The sequence below is a fragment of the Cyprinodon variegatus genome, unplaced genomic scaffold (assembly GCF_000732505.1).
Source record: "Cyprinodon variegatus isolate N-32 unplaced genomic scaffold, C_variegatus-1.0 Scaffold21, whole genome shotgun sequence".
Classification (NCBI taxonomy): Eukaryota; Metazoa; Chordata; class Actinopteri; order Cyprinodontiformes; family Cyprinodontidae; genus Cyprinodon; species Cyprinodon variegatus.
This window is the reverse complement of record NW_015150474.1, coordinates 1681890-1709174: the sequence shown is the minus strand read 5'-3', so window position 1 is coordinate 1709174 and position 27285 is coordinate 1681890. Positions and strand designations below refer to the sequence as shown.

The following is a 27285-nucleotide window of genomic DNA, read 5'->3' as shown; positions in this document are numbered from 1 at the left end:
ATAAAGATTCTACATTTAGGATAAAATAAAATGTGTCTGCAATTACCGGTAGGCTCTGTCCAGAACTCCTCAAAAGGAGACGTTTAAGTTTCATTTCAATTCAGTTTATTTAGCGCCAATTCACAACACATGTCATCTCAAGGGACTTTATAGTTCACCAGATCATACAGTCAAATTATTTTAAAGTTTTCTATCTAAGGAAAACCAGTTGATTGCATCGACTCATTGACTCAAATGCAATCCCTGACACTAAGCATGCAAGCAGTTTCACCTGGTTGCAGCCCTAATATTCTGTGTAGCCACTATAATTCTGTTGTTTACTCTCTCGGACTCTGAGTTCAGAATTTCACTGAAATCCTCTTCCTCTCCTCCATGACCCCATCATAGAGTTGGTGGATGTGAGAGACCTTGTTGTTGTCCACCTTCTGCTTTAGATCCTTAATGGGTTTTAGGTCGAGAGATGTGTTGTCATAGTCCGGCACACTTAAGCCCAGTTTCTTTAGCAGGACAGTGGTGATCTTGGATGTGTATGGGGGGGAATTTTATGTTTGAATACTGCCTTGTTTCCTATGGGTCTGAACCAGTGAAGACTTATATTGTAAATGTGAAGAAAAACACTGAGAAAATGAGAAGTCAGACTTTGAAAAGTCAAAGATTGAAAATTCAAACATTATCATTATTATTATCATAATACTCAGATTTTATGCTGCTGCATTTTTTTTTAACTAGAAATTGTTCCACTGTCCCTGTTTTCTTTAGTTAGAATTTTACTACAAGCTGCACTGTTTTGGCTTTGGGAGCAGGGCTAAACTGAAGGTTCCTTTAGGGACATTTTCCTTTAGTCCTTTTCTTCTACTTGCAGTGAACTTATGGAAGGCTTCTTGACCACAAGTAAGGGTATTATTGCATTATTCTTATCCTCGTTAGCCATATATCCTCACAAGTACTCATGTCTCCCTAGAGGTTTAAAGAAAGGGGACTTGTTAAAACGCATTGTCTTATAAATGCACTAAAACAGCATTTTATACAGTGACATATCATGCAGAGTCAGGGTTTAAAACAGAACTTGATTTAAATCTAAAATTACTTGTTACATTTTCAGTTTATACAACTAATGTAGAAAATGATACCCTTACCAGTAATTAAGCAGCAGCACATGAAAACCAGGAAAAAAAAATCTACAGTTTTACTAACAAAGCTTGGCTTTTCAGAGTAGTTTTTTTAGCATTTGAATTTTTAGTGTTTATTTTTATCCATATTTTATTTTACAATGCAAACACTTTTTAATGTCAACTCAAGTGTGTCACAGTACATGTTTGTAGTCATGGATCCTTCAGTGAATTTTTTTTGCACTCTCTTTAATCTTTTATCTTAAGAAGAGTCTTCTGTCTAGAACTAACAATGCAGGGCAGTTCAAGCAGTGTGGAGAGAATCCTATGAACACTGATAGGTTGACCCCCCCCATAACTTTAACCACTGTGCCAATGCTGATGGTACTCAGACAACTATTTCAGACAGCCTCTAAATATGATACACTAATCATGAGCTCTCAACTTCTTCGGTCGATCATGGTGAGGCCTGTTCTGAGGGGAACCTGTCTTGTTAAACCACTGTATGGTCATTGCCACTGTGCTGCCTGCAGCTAGGGTTCACAGTGCAGATGGAGAAAGTGTGAGAAAGAAAACACCAAATCTAACACATCTGCTCCCCATTCGCACTGGAAACCTTACAGTATAACAATAACAAGTCACATGACACTGGATGGGGACAACGGCTAATTGGAACAGTTTGAGCTTTTTCACTTAGGGGTGTACTTACAGTATGCTGTTGCCAGAGGTTATTTTCAGTTACGTAGCAGCAAATCAGCTGTTACACAAGCTGTTTAGTGAGTACTTCACATTTTACAAAAGTATCATATATTTAGTGTTGTACCATGAAAATATAAGAAATATTTTCGAAAATTTGTGGGAACTTACTTTAGGGAGTTACTTTACACACATATAGTTGAAACTAGATTATTGTTTTAACTGTTTTTTATTTATTTTAATTGTTTTAATTGGTAGCATATTTTTTCACCAATTGCCTGTCCTAAGCATTTCTTTTCTAAAGGATATGTTGTTAATAATTTGATTGTAAATTTCGGGATCACTACAAATTTGGAAGACCCAAAGCCATCTTCCTGGATTATCCCTTAAGATGTTGCTTAAAATGTTTCAATAACATGGTTTTTTACTCCAATATCTATCTGTGCAAAGAACTAGTCTCTCCCTTAAGAAGTGTAATGGTCAATTTTGAAGTCACAAAAATTGAATGGTAAGCTAATAGACCTTGTCTGTAAAAAATCTAGACTTTATGTTGTGTTTGGACCCTTCGCTTCTTCCTCTTTAGCCTTTTTGACCATAATTTTACAAGACTAAATTATGGTCTACATTGAAAGGATATGAAGTTGCCTCTTTTAAAAAAAGTATTTTGCAGGTGCATACATACAGTAAGACCCATTTATTGCTAAAAGATTTTAAGACACCTACCAAACTCTTGACATTAGCTTGGGCTTTACTCTTTTTCAGCAGCAATGGCGTGAAGCTTTGAAAGCCTATATTCCACAACTTTAAGATATTTCCCTAGTCAACCACATCTGAATCAATTGGCTTATTTACCTCCTCAGTGGAAGCAAATTATTTCATTCAGAGTGGGGTGAAGCAGCAACTTATCTAAAAAGTAAAGGACACCATCCCTCAAGAACTAAAGTATGGCCCATGCAAATTTGGTTAATTACAGACACCCTCAATCTTTAGGACATACGGTGGTTTAGGTTTGATTAAGTCCTGACCTCTGCAACAATTTTGAAATATTTTATTTAGTTTTAAGTTGAGCTGAGCTAAAACTGGGAATTATTTTTTTTTTTCATCTGCATACTCATATTTATTGTCATATATTGGCCATGACCTAAAGAAAAAGATCTCCAATATAGACAGTAAAAGATGAACTTTCTCTGTCGGTTTGTTGGGCTAATCTAGTAATAGATTGAGGAACATTGCATCCTGGAAGGGGATCCAAGTACAAACTGTGCTCCTCTGGCTCAAAATGAGTCAGCTGAGGTGATTCTACCATCTGGGTACTTCCCATTAGATACTTTACACTGAAGGTGACTCAAGGGCAGACCCAGCTATAGCCTCAGGGACCATTTTATCCTTCTGCCTGGGAGGGCCAAGGGATCCTCAGCCAAAATGCTGTTAGTTACTAGTGCAGATATAGTTGTCAGAGTTTCCTTTATAGACCTGCAACCTCTCTTAACATTTAATATTGGACAAGAAGGAGATTATGATGTCTATTTGCTTTTTTCACTTCAATGTGAATCAGGATGAGTGCATAAGAAAAATATTAATGATTTAAAATGCTGTTTGCATGGGTAAGAAGAAAGGACGACAAAATGATTCGGGTCAGATCGTGACGCTGTACTGTACACCAATTTCCAATCAATGCTTTTGAGCTTTTCATCAAACTCTATATAAACCTGATAAAAATTTAATGTGAACCAGATATGTTGCTGAAAGTTTAGTGCAACATTTAAAATATGCTATATATATTTAATACCAACATACCATTGATGTAATCACAATTTTTAGAAAAGTAAATAAATCCTTTAACAAAGAATGACGGTGCAATCTTTCTGTGAAAAGCATGAAGTTTGACTTTCTGTATGAAGAACTGGTTTTTTTAGCTGAATAAATCCTGTATAGATTTCTAACTAGAATCTCTTAAGCAGCACGTCTTCTTCTGTTATACTCTCAGTACGGCAGTTGCTGGCCCCATGACGTAAGAAAGGGGGAAATCTATCATTTTCATCGGCGCAACTGTCATTGCAAGCTGTTGAACTGTAATTATTGGCCTACAGTACATAACCTGTTTGTGTCTGAGATTTTAATGGCACAAGATACAAAGCTTGATAGAACGACAGATTTTACCCCCCTTATCTCTACCAGCCTCTCTCTATCTCTCTTGTTTTATTTTTTCATATCTGCTTTCTCTATGATCTATTAACACAAAGGCCAGCTTGGTAAAAACCCTACCCACCTCCATCACTGTAACAAAGTGTGCTTTAATAATGTGGCTTTGCTCCGGCTGAATCTGAATTAGTTTGCTCTTTTTCACTCCATATATCTCTACAACCACATAGTCTTGAAGCTGTAGGCCATTTCAAGCTATCCTATTCTTCAGTCTTCCATTATGGTCAGCATGTATGCCACAGTTATTAGTTAATGAAATCCATGGTGAGTTTCTTATTCTGCAAGCCGGGAACCATTGCAGCATGCAGCTACAAGTAATTAAAAGAAGCCTCTGTTTGGCACTGAAGCTAATTTAATTAGCTTTGCAGTGTGTGAATATATGTGTGTGCATCCGTGACGATGCTTTGAAGTCCGTGCATACTCTAATGGGCGGGCAAGCATACTGAACTGAATCCATTCACGTGTTTATGTTTTTTAAGTGCCTTTTATTGTAGAGCAATTAAATGCAGACTCTGTGACCCTGCATGATCAATAATGTATTTGTGAAACACTTTAGTCCCAGAATAGCCTGGTCACTGCTGTCATAAAGAGACCACAACCAAACCCAAGTCAACTATAGATGAAAACAACCAGGCAGAAGAACTCTGCTTTGTTTTGAATATCTGTGCAGATATGAGCAGGAATTTTGGACAAAATATGGGCTGTACTTGAACAAAGCACTTTAAACTACATTCAGGCATTCACACACACACACTCACACCGGCAAGCTACAGTTCCCTGGGGCTCACTGACAGAAGCAAGGCTACCCCACACTGGCACCACCAGGCCCTCTGACCAGTTGGCAATGCAGATGACACTGAAATAACGACACTGAGAGCCTGGGTTTGAACTGACAACCCTCCGGTTGCAGTTCAAACTCCTGCATCTAATGCCACTGTCCCAAAATATAATGCCAGTACACCAAAGTAAAATTAAATGAAGCTGCTAAATCAGTGTTGTGTGTGTGGAGTTGTTCATGCATGCCACTCTCAGCATGGTGAGCCATGTGTTTGTATACAGAGTAAACTTTGTCACCCATAGTGCAAAGTGACGCCTGCCATCTGATAATAAACACAGCCTCATTGAGCGTGACTGAGTGCTCTTGCAGTTGATTTCATTCCGTCGAGGCACGCACTAAATTACCACAGTCTCCTCAGTATCTTTCTGAGCACAAGGGAGTGCTGCAGGACTCCACACATTATCAGCAGTCTCACACCCTTTTATGTAGTGCTGGTGACTTCAAAACAAGCTGTGAGCTGTGTTGCTGCAGCACTGATGGCCACCCAAGTTGGTGCCAAAAAATAATTTTTTTATTTTCACCAAGTTTAAAATAATTTAAGTGTCTTAAGTATAACAGAAATGGTTCTTAAAGTTTTATTTTATTAGCATAACCTATAGGTTTTTTTATGATGGATTGAACTGTTAGAACTGTGGAATCATAACTGCCTGTTGGGGACAATAACTGCCATATACAGTACAGTACAGCAGTGGTTGTTGAGGGTGTTTTACATTCTGTGGAAAAATTTTGGCCTACTTCACTTTGCTAAACTGTTTTGATTTGGCCACCGTGGCTTTCCTTAGATGAGTAGCCTGTTAAACTCACACAAAGCATTCTAGCAGGAATTAATTTAGGATTTTGACCTCGCCAATGCAAAACCGATTATTTTGTTTACACCAGAAGCACCTGTATACATTTACTAAATGATGTTTAACTATCAGAAAATTCTCAATTTTATAAATAGTGTTGTGTGGCAAACATCACAACACTCACACCTGCCAAAATGTTTGACTGTTCCTTTGTTACTCTAACACATTGATTCAAAAAGTTGGGGTCACCACTTAATGTCATCGATCATCCAGTTGGGGTTTTTTGACATCCACTAAAGAAATAAAACTAAACCAAAAAAAATATCATGTTGCAGTCTTTTCAGATATAAAACTTTCTCTTGAAATGAAAAAAAAAACAACTACTTTGATTGTTTATTATGCTGTTTGTAAGTATATTGACCTGTGGTAAATTGATTTTGTAGAAATGTCGAAACTCAACTAATAGTTTAGGTCATGCATTGACAAGTGTGGGAACCTCTGGTGAAAAGGTTCTTTAGTCAAGTGTTTTCAAATTACCCTACTGAGAGTGCAGTTGGAGGGTTGACACCCCCCTTTCTTGTTTGTGTGTGTGTGTTTTTATGATAGGTCAAATAGCAATTCATTTTTATTCTCAATGCTACATAAGTTATTGTTTGTTTGTCTAATTCTGTGAAATTTAAGATGTCTATCATCAATTCCTTGCCCTTCAAGGATTGGTCCCTCTCGGTTATAGGTCATTCCCTGCCTTAAACATAGACATTTAATCAAATAATATTAAAATACACTGATACATTCAGATTTTGGGTTGTTCAATTACCTCTAAACTTTGGATCTCCAGTTTTAGGCAAAATTGTTTCTAGAACGACTCACTCCTGCAGAAACTCCAGGAAGTCAAAACTTTAAATGTTATTAGAACCAACAGGACTTGCAAGTCACTTTCATTTTTATAGCACTATTCATGAAAATGGTCCAAAGTGCCTTACAGAACATCAAAGAAAGGATAGAAATGAAAATAACAAAGCCAAAGCCTAAAAGCATTCATGAAAGCAAAATATGTTAAAGTATAGTTATTTAAGGCATAAAAGAAACAAATATTTCAAAAGTACTCACTCTAATGCAGACCATGGAATATTACTACTGTATATGCTGTGATCAATGCAATAACTTCTATTCGGCAGAAATTACATTTTTATCTGATAAGAACCCATGTAAGCCATTTTAATTAAGAAGGAATATGTCATGTAGGCCAGTAAATTATTTAAAGGAAGATTCTGAACTAATTAAAATGATTTTAAGTGTCTCCTGATGTATTTTTTCTGCGCTTGTTGCTTAATATGGTAATGTTTTTATAAAATAATATAGTTGAAATGATGCACATTATACATACAATGGGACGTTTCTCAGGGGTAAAAACATGGTACCTTGTAAAATCAGATTTTACGAAACTTGATGATAAAAAAATATTACAGGATCCTGTTATTAGTGATAGCTACAATTGTGATAATGATTTGATCTGATTTGCTCTTCATTATTGAAAAGCCTTACTTTCTGCTCAGACTTGTATACAAGTCAATGTCATCGTAGTGTAGTTACCTACTAACAATAGAAATTATCAGTATGCTTTGTCAGCTTTCTGTTTTGGACCTGAGGCATCAACAGAGTTGTTAACATTTTTAGATTTTTTTTCTCCAGTTCCCGCTTTTAATGATGTTGTTGCCAAACTTAAACTGAAAGCAGAGCTATAACAATGAGGAAGTAATTGACAAGATTACACAGGCAAAATGAAAAAATACGCCATTGCTGAGCTTAAAAGCCTGTCTGAAGCTATGGCAGTTCTGTGAACAAAAGCTGAGCTAAAGTTTGAATTGTTTCTTTTAATCTTAAAATTGAACTTGCTCATAAATCATATGGAATACTGTTTTGGGGATATATATATAATATATGAAAATAAACTGTTTGCAACCATCCTGTATATTCCATGATAGGACTTTGTAGGTTTTTGATTATGACACCAAAATAGATTTTTTGGCAAAGTAAGATTACTTTTTCTGTTCTTCTCAGTGCAACCGACATCTTTACAAAAAAGAAAAAAAATGTCAACATCTGATAGTAAATTGGATGTATAAATAATAGGCCTCAACATCCATCTCTGCAATAACTGTGAAGCATAAATGCTGAAGATGTTAGCCCATGTTATTTACTGTTTTTCAATACACTCAGGTATACTGCAATCTAAGAAATGTTTAATGTCTATATAAACTGTCAAATACCATCTGACACAAAAAAGTATATGTCCTACTTAATAAAATAAGGTAATACAAATAGTTTTCTGCCTGATGCTAAGATGGACTACATCTCCTTCATGCTACATCTTCTACAGCAAACTGTCTTCCTCATTCTTGTATCCTCCTTCAAAATCTACTTGATTAAATCTTTCACAGTCAAAAAGCAGCCTAGTTTCAGATGAAGCAGCGTCTTGATGTTTTCATCGTTATTGCTACGTGAACATCCTATCAAATATAATATTTTAACTGTTCGTAAAGTGTTTACCAGCTAATGCCTGTCATTGGGTGTAGGTCAAATCAATTAGCGGTAAAGTCTTTGTTTGCATGGATGTTATACATAATGAAAAATTTGCAGGGGGATGAGTACTGCATCATGGATTATTTTCAAATAGATTTGTGCTTATTTGAAAAAGATTAGTAATAGGATAGACTTTGCTTGTTGAACAATTTATAAATGTGTCACAATTTTCTTGCTAATTAGAAGGCTGGCAAATTTAAACACACTATGTAAATGTCCAATGGGTCTGTGGTCAAATTTGATCAAGTTATAGGTGGGCAGTGTTCGAAATAGCAAGAGTTAATACAATGTAAGTCTTCTATTTGTATAATCTTTGAGCCATTCTCAACTATTTTTTTCAGAACCACACAGAAACCTCTGTGTCGTAAGATTAGATTACATAAAAGTAAGAAAAATTAATCCTAGGGTTGTTTGGTTTCAACTCTGATTTCATTCCATATCTACTTCAGCACAGCAGGTACTTTATAAAGTGTTTGGGCTTGAACAAAATCCAAAGCCCTTGCTTACACAGCAAAAAAAAAAAAAAAAAGAAATCTCATAAATTTTCTACCTGCGTTTCCCAGTCTGTGGTTTTTTGGCTCCATCCCTGCTGGATGCTTCCAGACACCGTGTTGAGAGCAGCTCTGGGATGTCTCAGAGCAAGCAGGCCAGGCAGGAGGTGTTGGCAGGGGAAGGAAGTGTTGACTTTCCCCTGTGGACTGTGCTCCATCAACTCTCTTTACCTAGCAGAGAGTTTCACTTTCTGGCTGGCCTACAGTCTGCTGCCAATCCCCAGTCAGCCTTCCCACACAATCATAAACCAACACTGGGGAAAATGGCTGCCTTCAAGTGGAAACGACTCTCTCACGCAATTGTGCACATGCTAACACAAGCACATTAATTCTAATCTGAGCAAATTAATTAACCATGCACACAAGATGCAGACTGTATGCTTTTAGCACTTTAGCACCAAGTGAATACAAACACAATGTGATTTTTTTCTTTCACATTTAGGAGAGAATGTGCAACTCTAGAAACTGTAGAGAAAGAGCATTTTAAAAGCTGCATAATTCTTTAAATGAGTTATTACAACCAGCACTCATTCACAATCAGATAACATTCAACCTGCAGGAGATGCTATCATCTTCTATAGAGAATAATCAACAAGCAATCCACCTTCTAACAGACTTCATAGCTTCATTGGCTGGATTGAGCTTTTGCCAAGAGGGAGTTTTTTCCCCCCTTTAATGAATACTTGGATGCTTTTTTTCTGCTTAGAGGATCTGCTAATTTATGTATTCATTCTTTTTTGTCTTGACTACAAAGGCAGAATGTGTCCCAGTTCTTTATGCATTTCCCTTAGCTGTTGAAGCTTGAGCCTAGTTGCCAACCAAGACTGTAACTTCTGTAAACCTGCTCGTACTTCTCTGAAACAGATTTTTATCCTTTTCTTTTCTATATTTCTTTCAGCCATTATATAGCTTTACGAGATGTCTTAACAAGCCACAGTAACTCTAAGATTTCTTAATTGCTTATCAAAAAGTTTTTTTTTTTTTTTTTTATTGTTTTTGAAGTAACTTTTTTTTTTTTGCTTTGCATTACCAGGAACCTGTTGTCCTTATCGGAAAGGTTTTTTTCTAATCATTATCTTTTTTAACAAGGGGAGGGAATTATAATGTCTTTCAAATACTAGCATGTCACTATGCAAACATATAAAATGATGAGACAGGCTGCTCTCATTCCCTCATTTAAATCCTCTAATTGTCAGTAATACTTGTGGCTGGTTGTAAATATTCTGGAGGGAATTAACAAAGCAGTGTAATCTCTTTAGGTTTTTGCAGCTTCTTGAATCTGCTAAGAGCTTCCTTTCCCAAATTGGATTCATAAAACTAAGCAGATTCCACTAAACTCATGCAAATGTGAACTCCTCCATCATTTATATCATATGGGAGTGTTTGGGAGTGGGAGTGACAGCCTTCTTTTTTTTCCTAAGGTCACAACTATCTTCTCTACAGACTCAAGTTTAGCAGATGTAGAGGAGTTCAAAAAGTTTAGAGAAGCACTTCAGGTAATATTGCAGATATATCCCCATGAAAGATAAGAAAGAACTGATAAGATGCCAATGTAAGACAAATGGGATCGAATGTACTGCACATTCTGTGCATTCTAGTTCTGAGCTCCCATTATATTCTCCTTCTTTGTCTGTGACTCTATCAACAAACTCATGTTACCAGGCGTAAATGATTTCTGCTTATAATGGCCAGCTTACAGTGTAAATATTGAAGTTTGGACAAAAAAAAACACACAATAAAGGCTATTTGCAGCTACTATAAACCTTGAAAACCTGAAGGTTTTTTTATTTATTTTTTCTATTATTTTATTGATGCATCTTCTAAGATTTATGGTGGCAAATGTGAAACAGTCAAAAAAATACTGAAGAACCAGAGAACCAAGGTTTTAATCCAGCTTTGTTTGAACATAAAAGATGCAAAAGAAAGGCTTTTTAAATTCATTTTTTCTTCATTAATGAGTGAAACTGCGGGAACCGTCCTCTCCTCCAACATCTTTAGCAGCCTGAAGTTATTCAAACTATGAAAACAAGCTGGATGCTTCAACCTTTTTTATGTGGTTAACTTTTATTCAGTCTGTCAGATGTAGTAGACTGCAGACCTTGTACTGGCTTTTACTTAAAATAACGATTTATGCCCTTTTTTTTACCTGTCAGTACAACAGACCTAAGGAATGATCCTGATCCATATTAAAAGAGGTCTGAACTAAGTAGTAAATCATCTGCTAATAAAACACAAGATCCTGAATTCTCATGATATACATGTTTGCTTGAAAGTTTATATACCTTCCCATTAAAGAAAATGATAAATTCACACATGTAATTCAAATAACACAAAACTGAAAAACATAATAAAAACATTCTAATGATAATCTAGTAAAATAGAATATTGATTTTGAATTTTTGTTTAAAGGTTTCAAGGTGGTTCTGACTACAGTACATCAATGGATTACCTGAGTCAACTTCTGTCTGTTTGTTGACTTTTTCTACAGACAGCTCTGTTCCCACTGTATGCCGATTGGAGGCCAGCTTTTTGAAGGCGATTTTAATTGCGTCGTTTGACGATTCGTTTGATGCGGGTCAGTGAGCCATTCTGATGGTTTACAATGCAAAACAGATAACTCAGTGTGTGCAGTGGCTTAGCTTGGTTGCCAGGGACAAGAAGCAAGCAGGCTGCTGACTTCTTGGCCGCGTTCTGTGGAGAGGCAGGCTCCTCATGATCGGTGTGGCCTGACGGGGAGACAATCAAGAAACACATATTCCCGCAGATTCCCCTGTCTTGCAGGCTCCAAGCTTGACAAGCCTGTCCTTAGGAATGGGAAGGTAGTGACTGGCAAGCAGCTTCCACCAGAAAAGGCACAACACCGCAACATTCACCACATGTTTCCAAACAGCACAACACGCAGCTATGGTGGGGATCTGGTCTTCAAATCAGAAGAGACAAAAAAATAGAACCCCAGGGGGCTCACTCTTGGTTTTTATCACCTCTGGTGAGACAGAGCTCCAAGGCCTACTAAGACCTGTATTTACTGTCTTTTTATTACTATATCTGGCACAAGGCCAAGGTGATGTCCTCATACAGGGTCATCCACCAACATGTTTGCTCAGTAAACAAACTGTAGAGGGTCCAATAGGGAGCTTTGGATATCCATATATTCAGATGCTTTAATTCAAGCCAATCAAAAAAATTATTGACCACAGTTGTCAGAGTAATATTAGCCGGAGGGGTTTCAAGGAAAGGTGTCCAGAGTCCTTGTTCTTGAAACTTATTGGGTATGCCTACCTGTTAACAAATCCAATAGAAAGTAGTACAACTGGAAAAAAAGATGCCTGACAAGTTCCTTTATTGTGAAAGTGAATGGTGGCTGAGCGCAAAATAAAAACACAAAAATATACAAAAACCAACAGAGCAAAGTACCAAGGTTTCCATCTGTTAGCCATCTTTGACCCCTACCGGTTCTGTGTGTACTGTTAGTGTATTTATAATCAAGATAGTTAAATATGTATATAATAATAATAAAGATGTTTATGAAATATTTATTAGATTAAATGTATTTTTAATAAAAGCTAAGAAATTAAAAAAGGTGAACTCTATGCTGATCCAAAAGGAATATGTACATCCAGGTCAATTCATAAATATCTTCTTTTAAACTCTGATGATGTTAATTAATTAAAGCCATAGGAGATATTATTGTTAGTAGTGCATAGGGTCATTATATATTTACAGGTGAAAGAGACTCCTGTCAGATAAATCCTAAAACCAGGCTCAGCTTTGAAAATCAGCACAAAGCTAGAAGTTTGTTTCTTATCAGGAAGATTGTTGGTTCAAAGAACAAAGCAGATACAGAAGTAAAAGGTCTACGTGACATTTTTAAGAGCTCCACCACTTGCATGGCTCACTGTGCAGCTGCATAAATGAATACGTGAGGAGTACACTGCTGTCCTTGTTTATTTGTAAGTAGCAGTACAGATGGGTATACCGTGGACTTTAAAGACATGCTGTACACCCTCCTTACTGGGCTACTACTGAGTTCCTCTCAGCTGCTGGGGATGCTGCATCAGTAGCTACCCACCTGTGAACACTGTCAAATGTTCTGTTTAGAATGCACAAATTGGCTGCCGTGGGGAATTCAGCTCTGGTCTTTGTCATGTGGATATGCTCTGTTTTTTCTTTGTTTTAACACATTGTGTTACTTTAAAATGCCACCAGCCCTAGCATTGAAAAAAAGACAAAATACAGGTTTATTGTAGAATATCTGCATCAGTCACACAATAAGATACTTTATTCTTTGGTTTGCTGTGAATGAAAATATGAGAACAAAATAGTTGTTGCATAGTGTTATTTTTCAGGGCAAGCAAGGCTTTTCTCAAACTGGGCTATTCTTCATCTCATATACATTATATTAGCCTACTGTATTAGGCTGCAGTTCAAGGTGGCTGTCTGGATTCTAGGTTAGATTCCCTTCTAGATGTTACAGTAGTGGTAAGCTGAGGAGATTTTAATGTCTGGATGGAATCAAGACATTAGCAATCATGCTGGTTCATTTCACTAAATAAGCATTTTAAATGAATATGATTTATCAATAATTAAGTGAAAAAAAGTAAATAAAATAAATTTTTTAACTAGTTTTATGTAATATTTGAGCTAACTGAGGAATTAAGCTTTGGATTTTAATTATTTTATTTATGGATATAAAATTATGGAATTTCTGACTTCTTGGTAATGGTGCAGAAACCCAAAAAGAATCCCTTAATAGTAATCCTTCAGTGATGCATTACAATTATTTTATCTGATTATTATAGAAATGAGGAGATTGGCAAAGGATTCCGCATTTGTTGTTTATACTAAATAAATAATATGCACACATGGTAACATGTTAAGCTTACTGAAGCTTGTTGTGTTGACAGAATCACCCACCCTGGTAATCTTGAAAACCGGATGAATCCAAGTACACAAAGAAAAAAATGTGGAGAGCCTTAAAATAGAGGATTTTGAAAAAGATCTGTGAACTTGATCACCATCACCTCACTGTGTTTTTAGACCAAGGAACCACATGTAGCAAATCTGAGAAAGGAAAAGTGACCAAAACAGGGGAAATTTAAAGGAAGTAGAATCACAGAGAATTCAAAAGTCCAAATCACAAATTCCCTTCATGAATCCCAACAACAAATCAAACAGAACAGCCTTTAAATGATGGTTCAGTCGACAGCCTGACTGATCCTTATAACGCCACACTAGACCAAATTTACACTTGCACTGTTGCTGACAGAGCAAATTTTGGATGCTGCCGACAGGCTAGAATGCAAAGCAACAACCAGAGTTAAAACACTTTCTCATATCTGAGAAAAACAGAAAGAAAATACAATACCAACAAAGAACACCGAGACTCCAATTCCCTAACAGAAAACTAAATTTCATTTTAACTTTGACCGTGCAGAAATTGCCACCAAACAGCTCAGCGGTGGCTGGCACGTGGCACTGTTAGTTCATTTGGGAACGGCCCAGATTCTATTATAGCTCTGAGTATAAACAAGGCCACTTAATCAGTCAGCTCGCTGGGCCCACACACTTCGTCCCTCAGGCTGAAATCACTGCTAACCATGCTTAAATCATTACTAAGGCTCTCTCCTCACTTCCTTATTTACTCTGCCTGGCAAGGCGACACTCAGCTGAATATTTGAATTTCCCATCATTGTTATTTACCATTTCCCTGATCTGCACTACATAGCCGTTAACTAAGAATAGCAACAAGGGAGATTTAAGATTTATATTTACAATCACTGGAAATATAGATAGTTGCATAATGTGAATCACATATAAAGCTTTTTAATCATGTATGCAGAATTCAATGATTGCTCTGCTTAATTGCAACGGCTTGTCAATCGGAAGCAAGAAAATTGGAGTATTGAAATTTTTAACATTACAGATCATTTGGCATTAGTCTATTATACATATGTCATTAAGCTATACCATGGTGAGTTTATTTTAGGTTTAGAGAACACAGAGAACCTCTGCAACTATTGATATTTGTCTCTACCTGCTCCTGAAGCAGAGACTGAAACTGTTCTGGTTTGACAAACCGGTCAACCTTAGCCAGATTGGATTGAAAGCATCAATTATTTTCTCAGATCCTCAATTGTATTTTATGTCTGGGGCATTTTAACACATGGATTCACCTTACTTTAAACCATTTTTATTTTAGCTCGTTCTGCGTTTTGGACTCCTGCATTGAGTTGCATCAATCTTCAAATCAGCTCTGACCAGACTCACTGTCTCTTAAGGGAAAATCAAGTATATACCTGTATAAGATTTTTTTCAACATTGGCTTTTCTTCCAGTAAGCATTTCACAAACAATAGATATACCTATAAAATGACTGATATTATGGTTTGCTAGTTGCTTGGAAGGGATGAATATCATTTGAGAGATATAAATAATGTTGCTAAAATCATCTTTCTAAATTCACATTCTTTTCTGCATCGAAGTTGGTTTTAATCAGCTTGCTACTTTTAACAGGGAGTTTAACTGATCAGCTTAAAAAAACAGCCTGCTTTGGGGTAAAAACCTGATCACTAAAGTGCGGAGCGTGTGAGGAACACGTTGTTGTTCATGAAATCAGCAAACAGCAGAAATGTGAGTCATGAGAAATGTAAATCAGTGAGCAGAATCTGTTTTTGGTTGTGTAAAAAAGAAAATTACTTTGTTTAGACCTTAATTGGTTTTCTTATGCTTGTTTTTCTGCTGTGCTGATAAAAGTAATAATGTTTTAACAAGCTAACACACTTCTGTCTTTCCCCAGATTTAATTTCATCACACCTTTTCAGGTACTCTTCTCGGGACGCACAGCTTATCTAGCCTGAAAAAGCAATTAAAAGTTGTTGTCAATCTGGAGCTAGTCGTTTGATTTGATGCTCACCAAGTCTGTCAACAATACTTGACAGAAGCTTCGCAGTAAGCTTAAATATCAGAGAAAAACAAAAGTTTTTTACTGATTCTGTTCAAAAAGAGAGGTTTGTCAACAGGCAGAACCTTAAAAGAGTCTAAAATACTATGAAAGACCTCTGTGCCCACTTTAGGAAATGCCATACTTGATTGACTAAAAGAACTATTGAGCACCTTTACTTATGTGACACTGATTTGAAGATTGTGATAAAAAGAAATCCTTTTCATCTGAAATCAGGACTCCAGGCTTTAGAGGTAGAGTACTGGTGATACATTGGTCCAGTAGGGCTCTGGTTCAAGTACGGCAGGCAACCCAAACTGTTCAAAGAGCTACATTGGAACAAAAAAACAAAAAACTAATCTGTTTGGGGCTGCAAAAATTTAGAAGTCTTATAAAAAGCTCATATAGCAACACCGCCCTTCACCGCGTGGTTTAGGTTTTGTTTTATTGATGAAATTATGGAAACATGGTGGACGTGTTTCTGTTGGCAGGAGTTGATTGAGTCATAAGGAACCAAGCAGGAACTGAAATCCATGAGAAAATTGCCCTGTACCATCAAAATCTAACATCCTCTGTCACCAGCGTTTCTTACTGTTATTTTTATATTTAGGATTTGGGGAAAAAATGGAAGAAAGTTTACTTACCTGCATCAGAGCGCTACCTGTCCGATCTGTGAACGGTTTTCCATGCTTGCAATAAAACTAGCGAATTTGGAGATGCAATCCAGTTATTAAATCTATCTTTGCTCTTCTTTAATTTATCCAGAAGTTTTGCAATCACACTTGTTCTTTCACTCCCAGCTTTGTGATTGGCTGCATATTTAGCTTGCCTTCCCTGGAAGTGACTTTCCAAATTACTTTTTGACAACCTCTCATTACAAAGCAAAAATGCAGGCAATCTGTCTGCATTGATAATGTAAGCAAATGATTTAGTCTATATTTCTTTAAATCCTCTGTTCCCATCAGCTACCTTTCCCTTTGGGATCCACCGTCAGACACGCACCCGCCGCTTTGTTTGCCTGGCACTGCCCCATGCTAAAACATGATTTTGCAGGCTACGGTCACTGATCTCTATGACACAAATTTTTGTTGTAAGAAATTTTTACATTTATTGTTTAAATGAATTTATCATACAAATAATAACAGCATAGGAAAACATAATGAGTGGTTGTTTGACCTCCTGCACACCATATTAAAGTAAACATAAAATATACATTTTCATACATTTTTGAAAAAGCTCCAGAGAGCTGTAAGGGGGGCATTAAAGAGCTGCTTCAACTCCGGAGCCGTGGGTTGCCGACCCCTGAAGTATGGCTTAACCAAAAGGATGAGGCAGTGTAAGTTCATGTCATGCACACATGTGAGTGGGGATGCCTTTAGTACTGACTCCTGCTGCAGTCTTCACTGTGTAAAAATGTAATTAAAAAAATGCTCCACCGAAATACTCTCACTTCTGCTGGCATCCTTGGTCTAAATAATCTACCACACTTTTTTCCTCCATTGAACTTTCCAACAGGCTTAGGTTCAACAATCTGTAAGCAGGCAGCTTATTCCGAAATTATTTTTATGGCTTTCCCCTCTTAAGGAAATGATACAGAATCACTGAAAGTTACTATTTTGCTGGATTAGTGTCAAATAACAGTGTTTGTTTGTTTTGGTTTTTTTTAAATCTGGGAACTGCTGAAAAAGTTTATAATGAACAAGAAATTATCAAAAAAACAAAAATAGATTAAAGCTAAAAGGAGCAAAATAACTAAAAGTACTTTTGAACATCTGCTTTCTGGTGTAAAACTGAACCTCTGTTACAAGAACGAGAGCTTTGACTGAGAATGTGTGGCAGCCAAATATTTGGAGCCCCAGAAGCTTGTGCTGGCCCTGAGTTAATGCAATTTGCTGTAAGAGGATTTGGCAGCAAACACATTTTGAATGGCTTGTTTTCGTTTTTCTTTTAGCTATTTAGTTACAATTCTGCCATCTGAACAAACTCTTCCACAGTTTCAAAGTTTTGGAGTAAGAATGCAAGAATAAACCAAAATCCAGAAGTGTATGAATCTTTAAGAGTAAGAAAGATGTTCTTTGGATGTAAAAGACAGACTTATTTTAACTTGAACTTATCCTGTCTTTCTTTTCCTTGTGCTGACTTTATTCTCTAAAGCATTTTCCATTGTTGGAAAATGCTGAAGGAAAAAAGTATTTAATAATAAAAACAAAAACAAAAGGCAGTGACTTGCTTGACGAAGAAATATCTTCTAAGCTCGTTGTTACGCTAGCAGAAAAGTGGTACTGCATAATGGGGGATTATGGCGCTGAGAGTCACATATCGTAAAGTCCTGCCTGCTGCGCTGTGATTGGTCCCTGCCAGATTTATTTAGAGTCTATAGTGGTTTGCTAAACTGAATAATGCTCCATGTAATTCAGTGTGGCTGAATATCCCTTCCCTCTCAAGGATGGCACACTATACGGTTGTGTTGTACCAGCAAATATGGATATCAATATTAATAGTTAAAAACAAACATGGTGTCGGTGAGGTAAAAATTTGCATTTAATAGTCATTAATAATTTCACTGAAGAAATATGTAATTGTTTGTCTATGATGAAAAATACTTTTATAAATTTACTGAATTTATTGCCAGTTGAATAGCATTTTTAACATTTACTAGTAATAATTTTGACACTTTTAATGTATTGAAAGTGAAAGATCAGATTTTTTTTTTTGTTGCAAGATTGTTTATTTATTTACATTCAATGGTTCACCTGACTGATCCTAATGTTGGAGCATTGGACATGCCTGGTAGTCACGTTGGTCTAATTAAGAAAGAAAACCTGCAGCCACACAGACCTTTCTGGAACCGGTTTGAGCCTCCTGGTCTAATGCAAACAGCACATACTGTACTCTTAATGATCCCTGTTCTAGTAGCCCAAATCTAAACTTCATCTAGAAAAGATAAACAATGGATCCCTTACAGAAACTGCAGAATTTTTTTGCCATTATAGCGCTAACAAACTGCGACATCCTGCATTAAAAGTTGACCATCTGTTGAGAGCGATCCAAACTTAAGGTGCACCCCTGGCTTGAGGTGTGTTCCTCTGGTGAGAGTTGCGTACCATTTCTGTGTAAAAATTATGGAGCTGCTGCCTGACCCAGGGAAGAGGAGAAATTCAGGCTTCAAATTTTTCTGTCTCCACCTGCAGTGCAGAAAGCCCTACCTATTTAACTGGTGCAACTTTAAAGAAAGAGACAAACCGTTTGGTCAGAAGGGGAGGTGAGAGTACTTCACCAGTACTACAGTGGCAAATTGGAAGGAAAATTATAGTAGAAAGATTCTTATTTACAAAAGTTGGAGGTTCTGGGCCCCTACTCTAAGCTGGACCCAGCACAACAGACCCGGTTGTACTGTACCTAGGAAAACTGACCCGGTTGTACTTACCCGCCAGCAGGTGTACTGCTTTGCCATCCACAACACAATCTATGAAGTTTGCCAATAAAACCAGTGTGGTGCTTCTCATATCTACATTGATGATATACTTTACAGATAGGATTCACAATATAACATAGTGTTGCTCCGGGAATAGTATAATCATGAACACCAGCAAACCAAGGAGATTATAGTGAACAAACACACTTAAAAACATTCTTAAAGTCACCACCCTGTAGATACTCAACTGTCCATCTCATAAAAAATGTCCTTACAGTATATACATGCTACATCGTCATGTACATATTTCTTCCTTCTCTTTAGGAATGTTTTTCAGCTGCTATAAGTGTTCCACTTGATGTGTCTTATCAGTTTAAGTGTTTATCCCTTTTTTTTATCAAGAATGTAGTCTTGATTCTAAATGTTAGTTTTAGTTTTCATTTTTTATGTCTGATTTCATAAAGAATTTCCAAACACCTTTAAGAGTTTTTATTCCTCTAGAGAGTGTTTAAATTATGTCCATGTCCAATAAATGTACATTCTGAGCTAGAGCTAGAGCCATAATGAAAATAAAGACTCTTGATTGCTGATTGACATACTAATCAGCAGAGATAGATTGGAGAGATAGCAGGCCCTATATGTGATCATGCAAACAAACGCAGTGAGCCTGCATATGCAGCAGTGACCAAAGGTAAACCCTGAGCAAAAATCTACTAATGGAATCACATAATTCGCTCAGCAGTTCGCCATTAAAAATTGTACCCTCAGGTAATTGCTCCCAACCAAGTGTTTCCTCTCTTTGTTAAAACTGGAACACAAGAGTTAATGGGTCTTTGCCCTCAGGCCGAAGTTCCCCCCATGGCTGAGTCTTAAAAACCTTCATATCAAATTGCTACTGGCTGTGGAAAAGATGCATTCAGCCCTAATACTCTACAGCCTTAACCAGGCAGTCTTGATTCTCTGTTAGAAGCATGCAAATTAGGCTTAACTGGAGCGCTCCAATTTAAGCCCTCCTGAATTTATGAAGTTATTCAGAACCTCTCAGGATAAAGAAACATGCTTGTTATCAGACAAGGATGAAAGTGGAAACAACACTTTCAGAAAAAAGGGAAGAACTTCACTGTTGACTTCTGGGGCTTCTGTTTTTATAATGACATTCTCTGACTTTCCCTTCAAACTGCTTGTCAAATTATGATCTTACCACTGATTAACATGTAAGAAAGATTAGACATTTAAAGAAATTTTAACAAAGGGGTTCGCAGTTTGTAAACAGTAGGACTTAACAGCAGGATGTTTTCAAATATCCAACAGGGTAATATTGACTAATTAGAACCACTGAAGACAAAACTTAACAGAAAAAGATGTTAACAGTAGAGTTGCACTAATCAGACATGTGTGGCCTTTCCAAACATCTTTGTAAAGCTGTGATAAACAAAAAGTACAATATCAGATTTTGAGCTGTGGTCAGAACTTCAATTAAGAAAATAAAAAAAAATATAAAAAAAAATTACTCTTAAATTAATTATTATTATTAGGAGTCGAGTTGAAATAATATCATTTAATTCATCTTCACCTAGTAGCAGTGTCCATACTAAAGGATGTTATTGTTGGCACAGTGTTTCAGTACAAGTGCTCATCAGGCCTAATATTGAATGATTGTGCCTGTTTGTCTGTTTGTAGTTCAGCTGTTTCTTTCTTCTTTTTTTTTAAGGCACTATTGGCTTGTTTTGTTGTTTTTTTTTTTTCTCAAATCAGGATTGGCCACATTGAGGACTAAGGAATCTGGACATGGGTCATGCGCGTTAACCACTGTGTCACCGACGCACGCCTCATGGTTAAGCACCTTTCTAAGTGATCAGTTATTACTTTAGATGTCAGGGGAGAAAAAAATGTAGTTTGTGGTCAAAACTTGATCGACCACACACAGGGCAAGTTTTGTTGATTAAAGCAGAAAATTCTGTGTCTAGGGAAGCTAAACATTAAGTTACTCCTGCAGCAAAACCCCCCAGATTAATGCTCTGTGTGGAAGGTCTCACTTTAGCTTTATGATCATTGGAGGAGGGTCGTTCAGAATTACCGGCTGTCAAAATCTGGGTTTTCATCAAAAGTGACAGGCCGAACTTTTAAAGTACTGTAAGGAGCTGCTAAATATGTCAGCATTTTGTGTCTCAAGTTGTTTTTCTTAAAACCCAGCTTTACCCATTGTATTAAGTCCATGTTTAACTGTGTTTCATCAAAGAATTATTATTTTTTTCCATCCATCCATTTTCTGTCATGCTTATCCCAAGCGGGGTTGCGAGGGGTGCTGGTGCCTATCTCCAGCTGTCTACGGGCGAGAGACGGGGTACACCCTGGACAGGTTGTAGTCCTTCGCATGGGCATTTTTGTTTTTCATCATTTCTTAAAAATGCAGCATCTTGCATGTTCATCTAGTCCTTGGATAAGTTGCACTCTTGAGAAAATCTTGTTTTTAAGATGATTATTATTATTTACTGGGCTCCGGTGAACTGAAAAAAGAAAACTGATTAGATCAGACAGAGCCAAAAGGGGGAAAAAAAGTTGATCTAAAGCAAAATACCACAAGTTAAGATTCTAGTCAAGGTCAGCATCTTTTATATATTTACTTTCAGCCTTCTTATATGTAATGCTATGTATGGAGGGTTATAATCAATTCCAGTTAATTGCATGTTCCTCAGAAATGTTTTTTCATTACCGTAATCTTTTACTTTAGCCAAGTATCTGAATGTCCTAAATCTATTAAACTCCATTAGTTGTTTTACAGGTATTTCTTTTTTATCCTTGATCTAACTGAAGTGAGAATAGATCAAAGTAAGTAAATACTTTTCTGTAACTTCACCCTCCTCTTTTTCCATTTTGTTGATGGACATCTAAACTAAGTAATTCCCCCGAAATACAACAGAGAGTTTCAGTTAAACTTTGGATGATGAAATGAAAACACACTGTGCTGCAATAACAGAATCAACAGCTTATCATTTATACTGGTAAACAATTAGACTTAGACTTACTTTGGCAACTTTTATTTTCATTTTGTATACACAAAGTGTATACACAACACATTTCATTTTGTACAGCGTTCAGACACTTTATGAGCAGCAGCAATTACTGAGAAAAGTCATTGAAGATATACAAGGATGGTAGAAAGTACATAGAATTTAGCTATAAATTGAAATCTCAGTAAAAAATTAACAGTTTTCAGGAAGCAAATTTAATAAACTTATAATATATATGATAAGTATATAATTATTGGACTATAAATGTTGTGATCCAACAAGCGGAAGTTAATTCAAAATTCCTGATACTACAAGCTGGAAGGATTTATCTCCTGAATTGTAGAGCAAGAACTGTAATATTCACCATAGCTAGCTCTACGAATTAGTGATTTTAGTTTTCTATTTTTAAAACTGCAAGTTCTTCCAGCCAAAATTTACATATTATGAGTAAAGTCTAAATTTGATTTGTCAGAGCTGGCAAAAAGCCATTACAGTAATTTAAGTGATAAAAACAAACAACAACACAAAAAACATAACTATTTTTAATGCCTTTAATTCAATATATTCATTATTTTTAAAAAGCATATTTGGGTGAATATCTTTGGCTGGTGCACTAGTGCTATACTTATGTTAAAAAGAAGGAGAAAGCTTAATGGTTAAGAGACAAAAAAATAATTAGCATTGAACTGATGAAACCTACAATTTTACTTTGACTTGTTTTGTTCTTAAGCTGAACAGTGTATGAGTCTCAGAGGTACCCATAACAGTAGCCTACAAATGAAGGCCCTCAGCATAAAAGTAACAAACCAACATATAATCGTTCCCACTTAAAGTAAATAATGTAAAAAGGAAAAGAGCAACATGATCTATTTTTTGATAACACTGAAAAAACTGTCACCCAATGTGAAAATAAAACAATCAGTGTTCCAATTAGATCTTGCTGCAGAGAAATTTTCTGAATTATTACATAACGCCTCAATTTAATGCCAGACTGATAAAGATGTTTGTCAGTTTACATACAACATAGTTGAATTTTAAAATGTTTACCTTGTAATAAAGTCAGATTTTTTTTTTTTTCTTTAGTTTGGTAGTTTCATGTCTTGGCACTATAACTCCTGCATCCTAAAGGAAGTAAAACGTGAGAAAAAATGTGGTGCCAAGCAAAGCCTTGAGGTATCCCACAAGACCCAACAGTCAGTCACTGCTATCTTAACCCAATTGTCATCAAAAAGAGAGGTAGACTGTAACAGATTTTTAAAAAAAACAACCAGATATTTTAGAGCTTATTTATGTTTCTTTTAATGCAGAGGAGTTTCTGTTTCAAGGAAGATAGTCTTAATGAGCAGCCTCTCCATAAAAACACATTTTTTTGTTCTTTTAAGGTGAGCCATACCAAAGAGAAGTATACCCCTTGAATACTAATTTACAGAAATGTTATTTTTTCAATCAAGTACCAAAAGGCAAACCTTATCCCACAAAAGGCCAAAGTTTGTTTCTATACTGTTTCTAATAATTTAATACTATTAAAGCTCACATTTCCATTATCCAGAGTATAAAATACAGTCACCTGGTGAAGAAATGGAGACGACATAAAAACTGAAGAAATACATCAACCCCCTGCTGAAGAGAATAAATCTGTTTTTTATTGCCTCTCATGACCTTCATACACTTACAGGGATGAACTACAGCATCATGGTAAAAAGAAAGTGATTCATGTAACATAGGTTTTCGTTTTCTGTTTTGTGTGTTTTAGAATTCCTATCATCAGAAAAACTGCAGAGCATTTATCTGCTCGGCATTATTTTCAACCAGACTGACTATACAGAGTTTGGGTCAGTCTGGTAAGGATAAGACTGTCCTATATAAAGAAGACTGGATTAATCACAGTGCTGGAGGGGAAAGTTATGCCAAACTGGCACCAAATTTACCCATAATGCAACAGCACATTTCCTTAACCATAACAGCAACTAAGATGTTTTAGTGTTGCCGTTTATTATGTCATCAATGAGCTGAATATAGCTTTAACATTTCATCAACTTTCTGCCGTGAAAGCTTTCCTTAAATAATTTGCTTTTCTTTTTCATATTTCCATTACCCGGAGTGATTCTAATTATATTTGGTTTGTAATTTTTTTTCTTCTTTTAACCTGAAATATATCCGTTTTTTTTTTTTTTATTTCTTCTTGTCAGAGCATTGGATATGTTGGCTGTTCATTTTCAAAAGGATTTTATTTGATACAGTTTTATTCAAGTACCACTGTAAGTGAGTTCCTCACCTATTTCATACTATACTCCATGTAAATTCAGAGCAGCTTTATCAGGAAGAAGATAAATGCTTCTTGACGCTTTATTCCATTTTCTCAGTAAGACTTTGTTCTCTGAAAAAGTTTTCATCCTGAACCACTTTGTTTTTCAATTTCTTCCAGGTCAGTTTCTCTGGGTTAATAGTTCAGCCTATGGAGGCCCCTGGGTGTTGAGCCCCTGGCTGTGGGGAGGTGAAGGGCCATGCAGCCTGGACATGGCTGTGTTTTTCCACCCCAGACAAAGTGGACAGTACACCGTCTGGGTCATAGAGAGAGACAAGCCACCTGTTGCCTTCTTCTCTACTGACACGCTGCCGCGCATCACAGGGTAAGTTGTTCGCTGGATTTGTTTTTTTGTTCTTTTGAAAGAGCATAAAACATGTTTGCACAAATCTTTTCAGCTCTGTGTAAAAAAAAAAGAATCAGACTCAAATTAGGTTAAAAGCAAACACACTGACAGAGGCACACTCATTCTACCCTTGCTGTTTTCATGGGATTAACATACCAGTCAGGCGATGTCAGATACACCTAATTAAAATTGCTGAGTGTTCTCCTGTTATCGCAGGAGTTTTAGTCTTTTCCCACTTTTGTGTATGTTGCATCATTGTAAACATGTCTGCATTCTGATTTTCTACTTATCTTTGCTTTCACAATAGCAGCTAAAACATAAAGAAGGAAAAGAAATATAAAATCAAAATGATCCTAGCGTAAATTTCTTTTTAAGCGTTTATTATTTTTATGATAAATATTTGGTTTAAAACAGAAAACAGTGTTTTATATATAAATGATAAAAGAAAAAGGTGTTTAGTATTCAGAAAAGGGACATATAACGAAGGAGTGATTTTTAGAGATTGGGATGCTATATTTGAATACATTATTCGGAGGTTAAGTAGTTTTTACTTGAACTAAGTGGATGTTTATTGTGGGTCAAGGCACTGATCATCAATTATTGCGCTAGTACAACCTTCTTTTAAAACAAATACCTGATTACCACATGTTCTGTGCTCCTCTCAGTGGGCTTTTGATAGAGACGATGGATCTGAGCATTGTTTTTTTTAGGATGAATGTACTTTAGGTTATTGCTTGTAAATCAAATGCTATAATTCAGTTTCATGCTGTTTTTGTGTGTAATCTCTAAAGTAATTTATCTCATGTGGAATGGCATGCTTTGTTTGTGTCCTGCTTCTTAAAGTTTTGGTTTGCTGGAGAAATGCACATTAACATTTGTGTGGTTATGCAAGCATTCAGGCCTCTGAATGCTGTTAAGGGAGAGTAGCAGGGATGCGCTCATTACGCCCGTGACGAATTAGACCGTGCATTGTGTTCACTCTCATTTGTAGTCAGACGCTGCCGCCCACCCACACCATCTCTGCCAGCCGGAAACTCACATGAACACATTTCTGGTGCATTGGGAGGGTGCCTGATTCATAAGAAATACGGGCAAAAACAACATCTAGAAGAGCCGCTTGCGGACATTAGAAAAGATGGTTTGGATACTAATTATTTATCTTTGCCTTTCATTTCATATTCGTTATAACAGATTTTCCTAATTCAGTAATCAAGGTGTTTAGCCAAATCATGAAAACTTGCTATCAAGGTCATTCTGAACAAACCGCTGCTACTGGAAAATACAGCTACGGTAAATCCTGCTTGTTATTACCCTCTAATATTCCTTACTGTCACATGACCAATGACATCAGTTGTAGAAAATGTTTTAATAGTTGAGGGTTGAGTAGGATTGAGTGGGTAGGATGGGTTGATGATTCTGGGTGTCAAATACTTCACTTCAAGGATTTCTCTTTGGATTATATCAGTGTTTCCCAACCTTTTTTCACTTTTGTACCCTTTTTAGTATTTTGTCTTACCATGAGTTCCCCTCTCAGTCAAAAGTAATCATGATTGTCCAAAAATGGAATGTACAAAAACTGATTATGAAATAAAAACTATTTTACAAAATTTTTTTATTAGAGCATTTAATTATCAGGCATTTTATTCTTTCCATCTCAAATAAAAAAAAAACTACATTAATATGTTGCCTGGAAGCTGGTAATTAATTAGTAATAATTAGTTGTTAGCTCCTCTAAGAAACTCCCTTATAATCACATTTAAACTTGATGAGTTGGGAACAAAAAATAAAGTCAGACTAACTTAATTTTACTTTCTTTTCATCAAGATACCTGAGCTCGCTTTGGTGAGCTCCAATAGCTCAGTATGAAAAGCAGCTGAAACCAGACTGATCTACATCCAGTCTGTTCTACTACTTGGTTCTGATGTGTGTCAAAGCTGGAGGTAAACTTAAACATAAACCGGTAAGAAAAACATATTTTTTGGTTGATAAAAGGTTATTTACTTTTTTCAATTGGGACCTCATTAAGCAGAACAGATCCCAGCCCTATTTAATTTCACTACCTACACTAAGAAATAAAATATTTTAATGTACCCCTTGCAATGCATTCGCGGAAGCACTAGGGGTACACGTACCCCCGGTTGGGAATTACTGGATTATATGACCACACAATTAAAAACGGTGATAAGATTAAGATTAATTAATTAAGACTAATGCCACATAAAGAAGGACTGTGATTATTAGTAACTGCTCTTATGTCAATTTCTGAATGGTTTATTAATTCAAGACACTAAATCCAAATAAACATAACTTTTACAGGGAAATAAAACTTCTAAACCAAAATAGAAATTATTCTAAATAGCCCCTAAGTTGAAAAGGTTCACCTTTTATCAAAATGTTTTCCCTCTTTAAGGAGGGATTTCTAAGCCAATATTTTTTTTTCTACAGTATAGCTGAACATTAGTTTTGAAGGAAAACAAAAAATTTATTTTAGTTTTTAAACCA

The 27285-nt window shown here is 36.2% G+C and overlaps 1 protein-coding gene across 3 annotated transcripts in view; it reads left to right on the top strand.

Annotated features, from left to right (window-relative positions):
• The window catches only part of LOC107094958 (ALK tyrosine kinase receptor-like), a 506212-nt gene that overhangs the window by 282169 nt on the left and 196758 nt on the right, over positions 1-27285 (top strand). For all 3 annotated transcript variants that reach the window (XM_015390903.1, XM_015390895.1, XM_015390885.1), the window contains one exon: positions 24558-24762. In XM_015390903.1, the coding sequence (XP_015246389.1) occupies positions 24558-24762 (205 nt within the window). The remainder of the gene's footprint in view (positions 1-24557; positions 24763-27285) is intronic.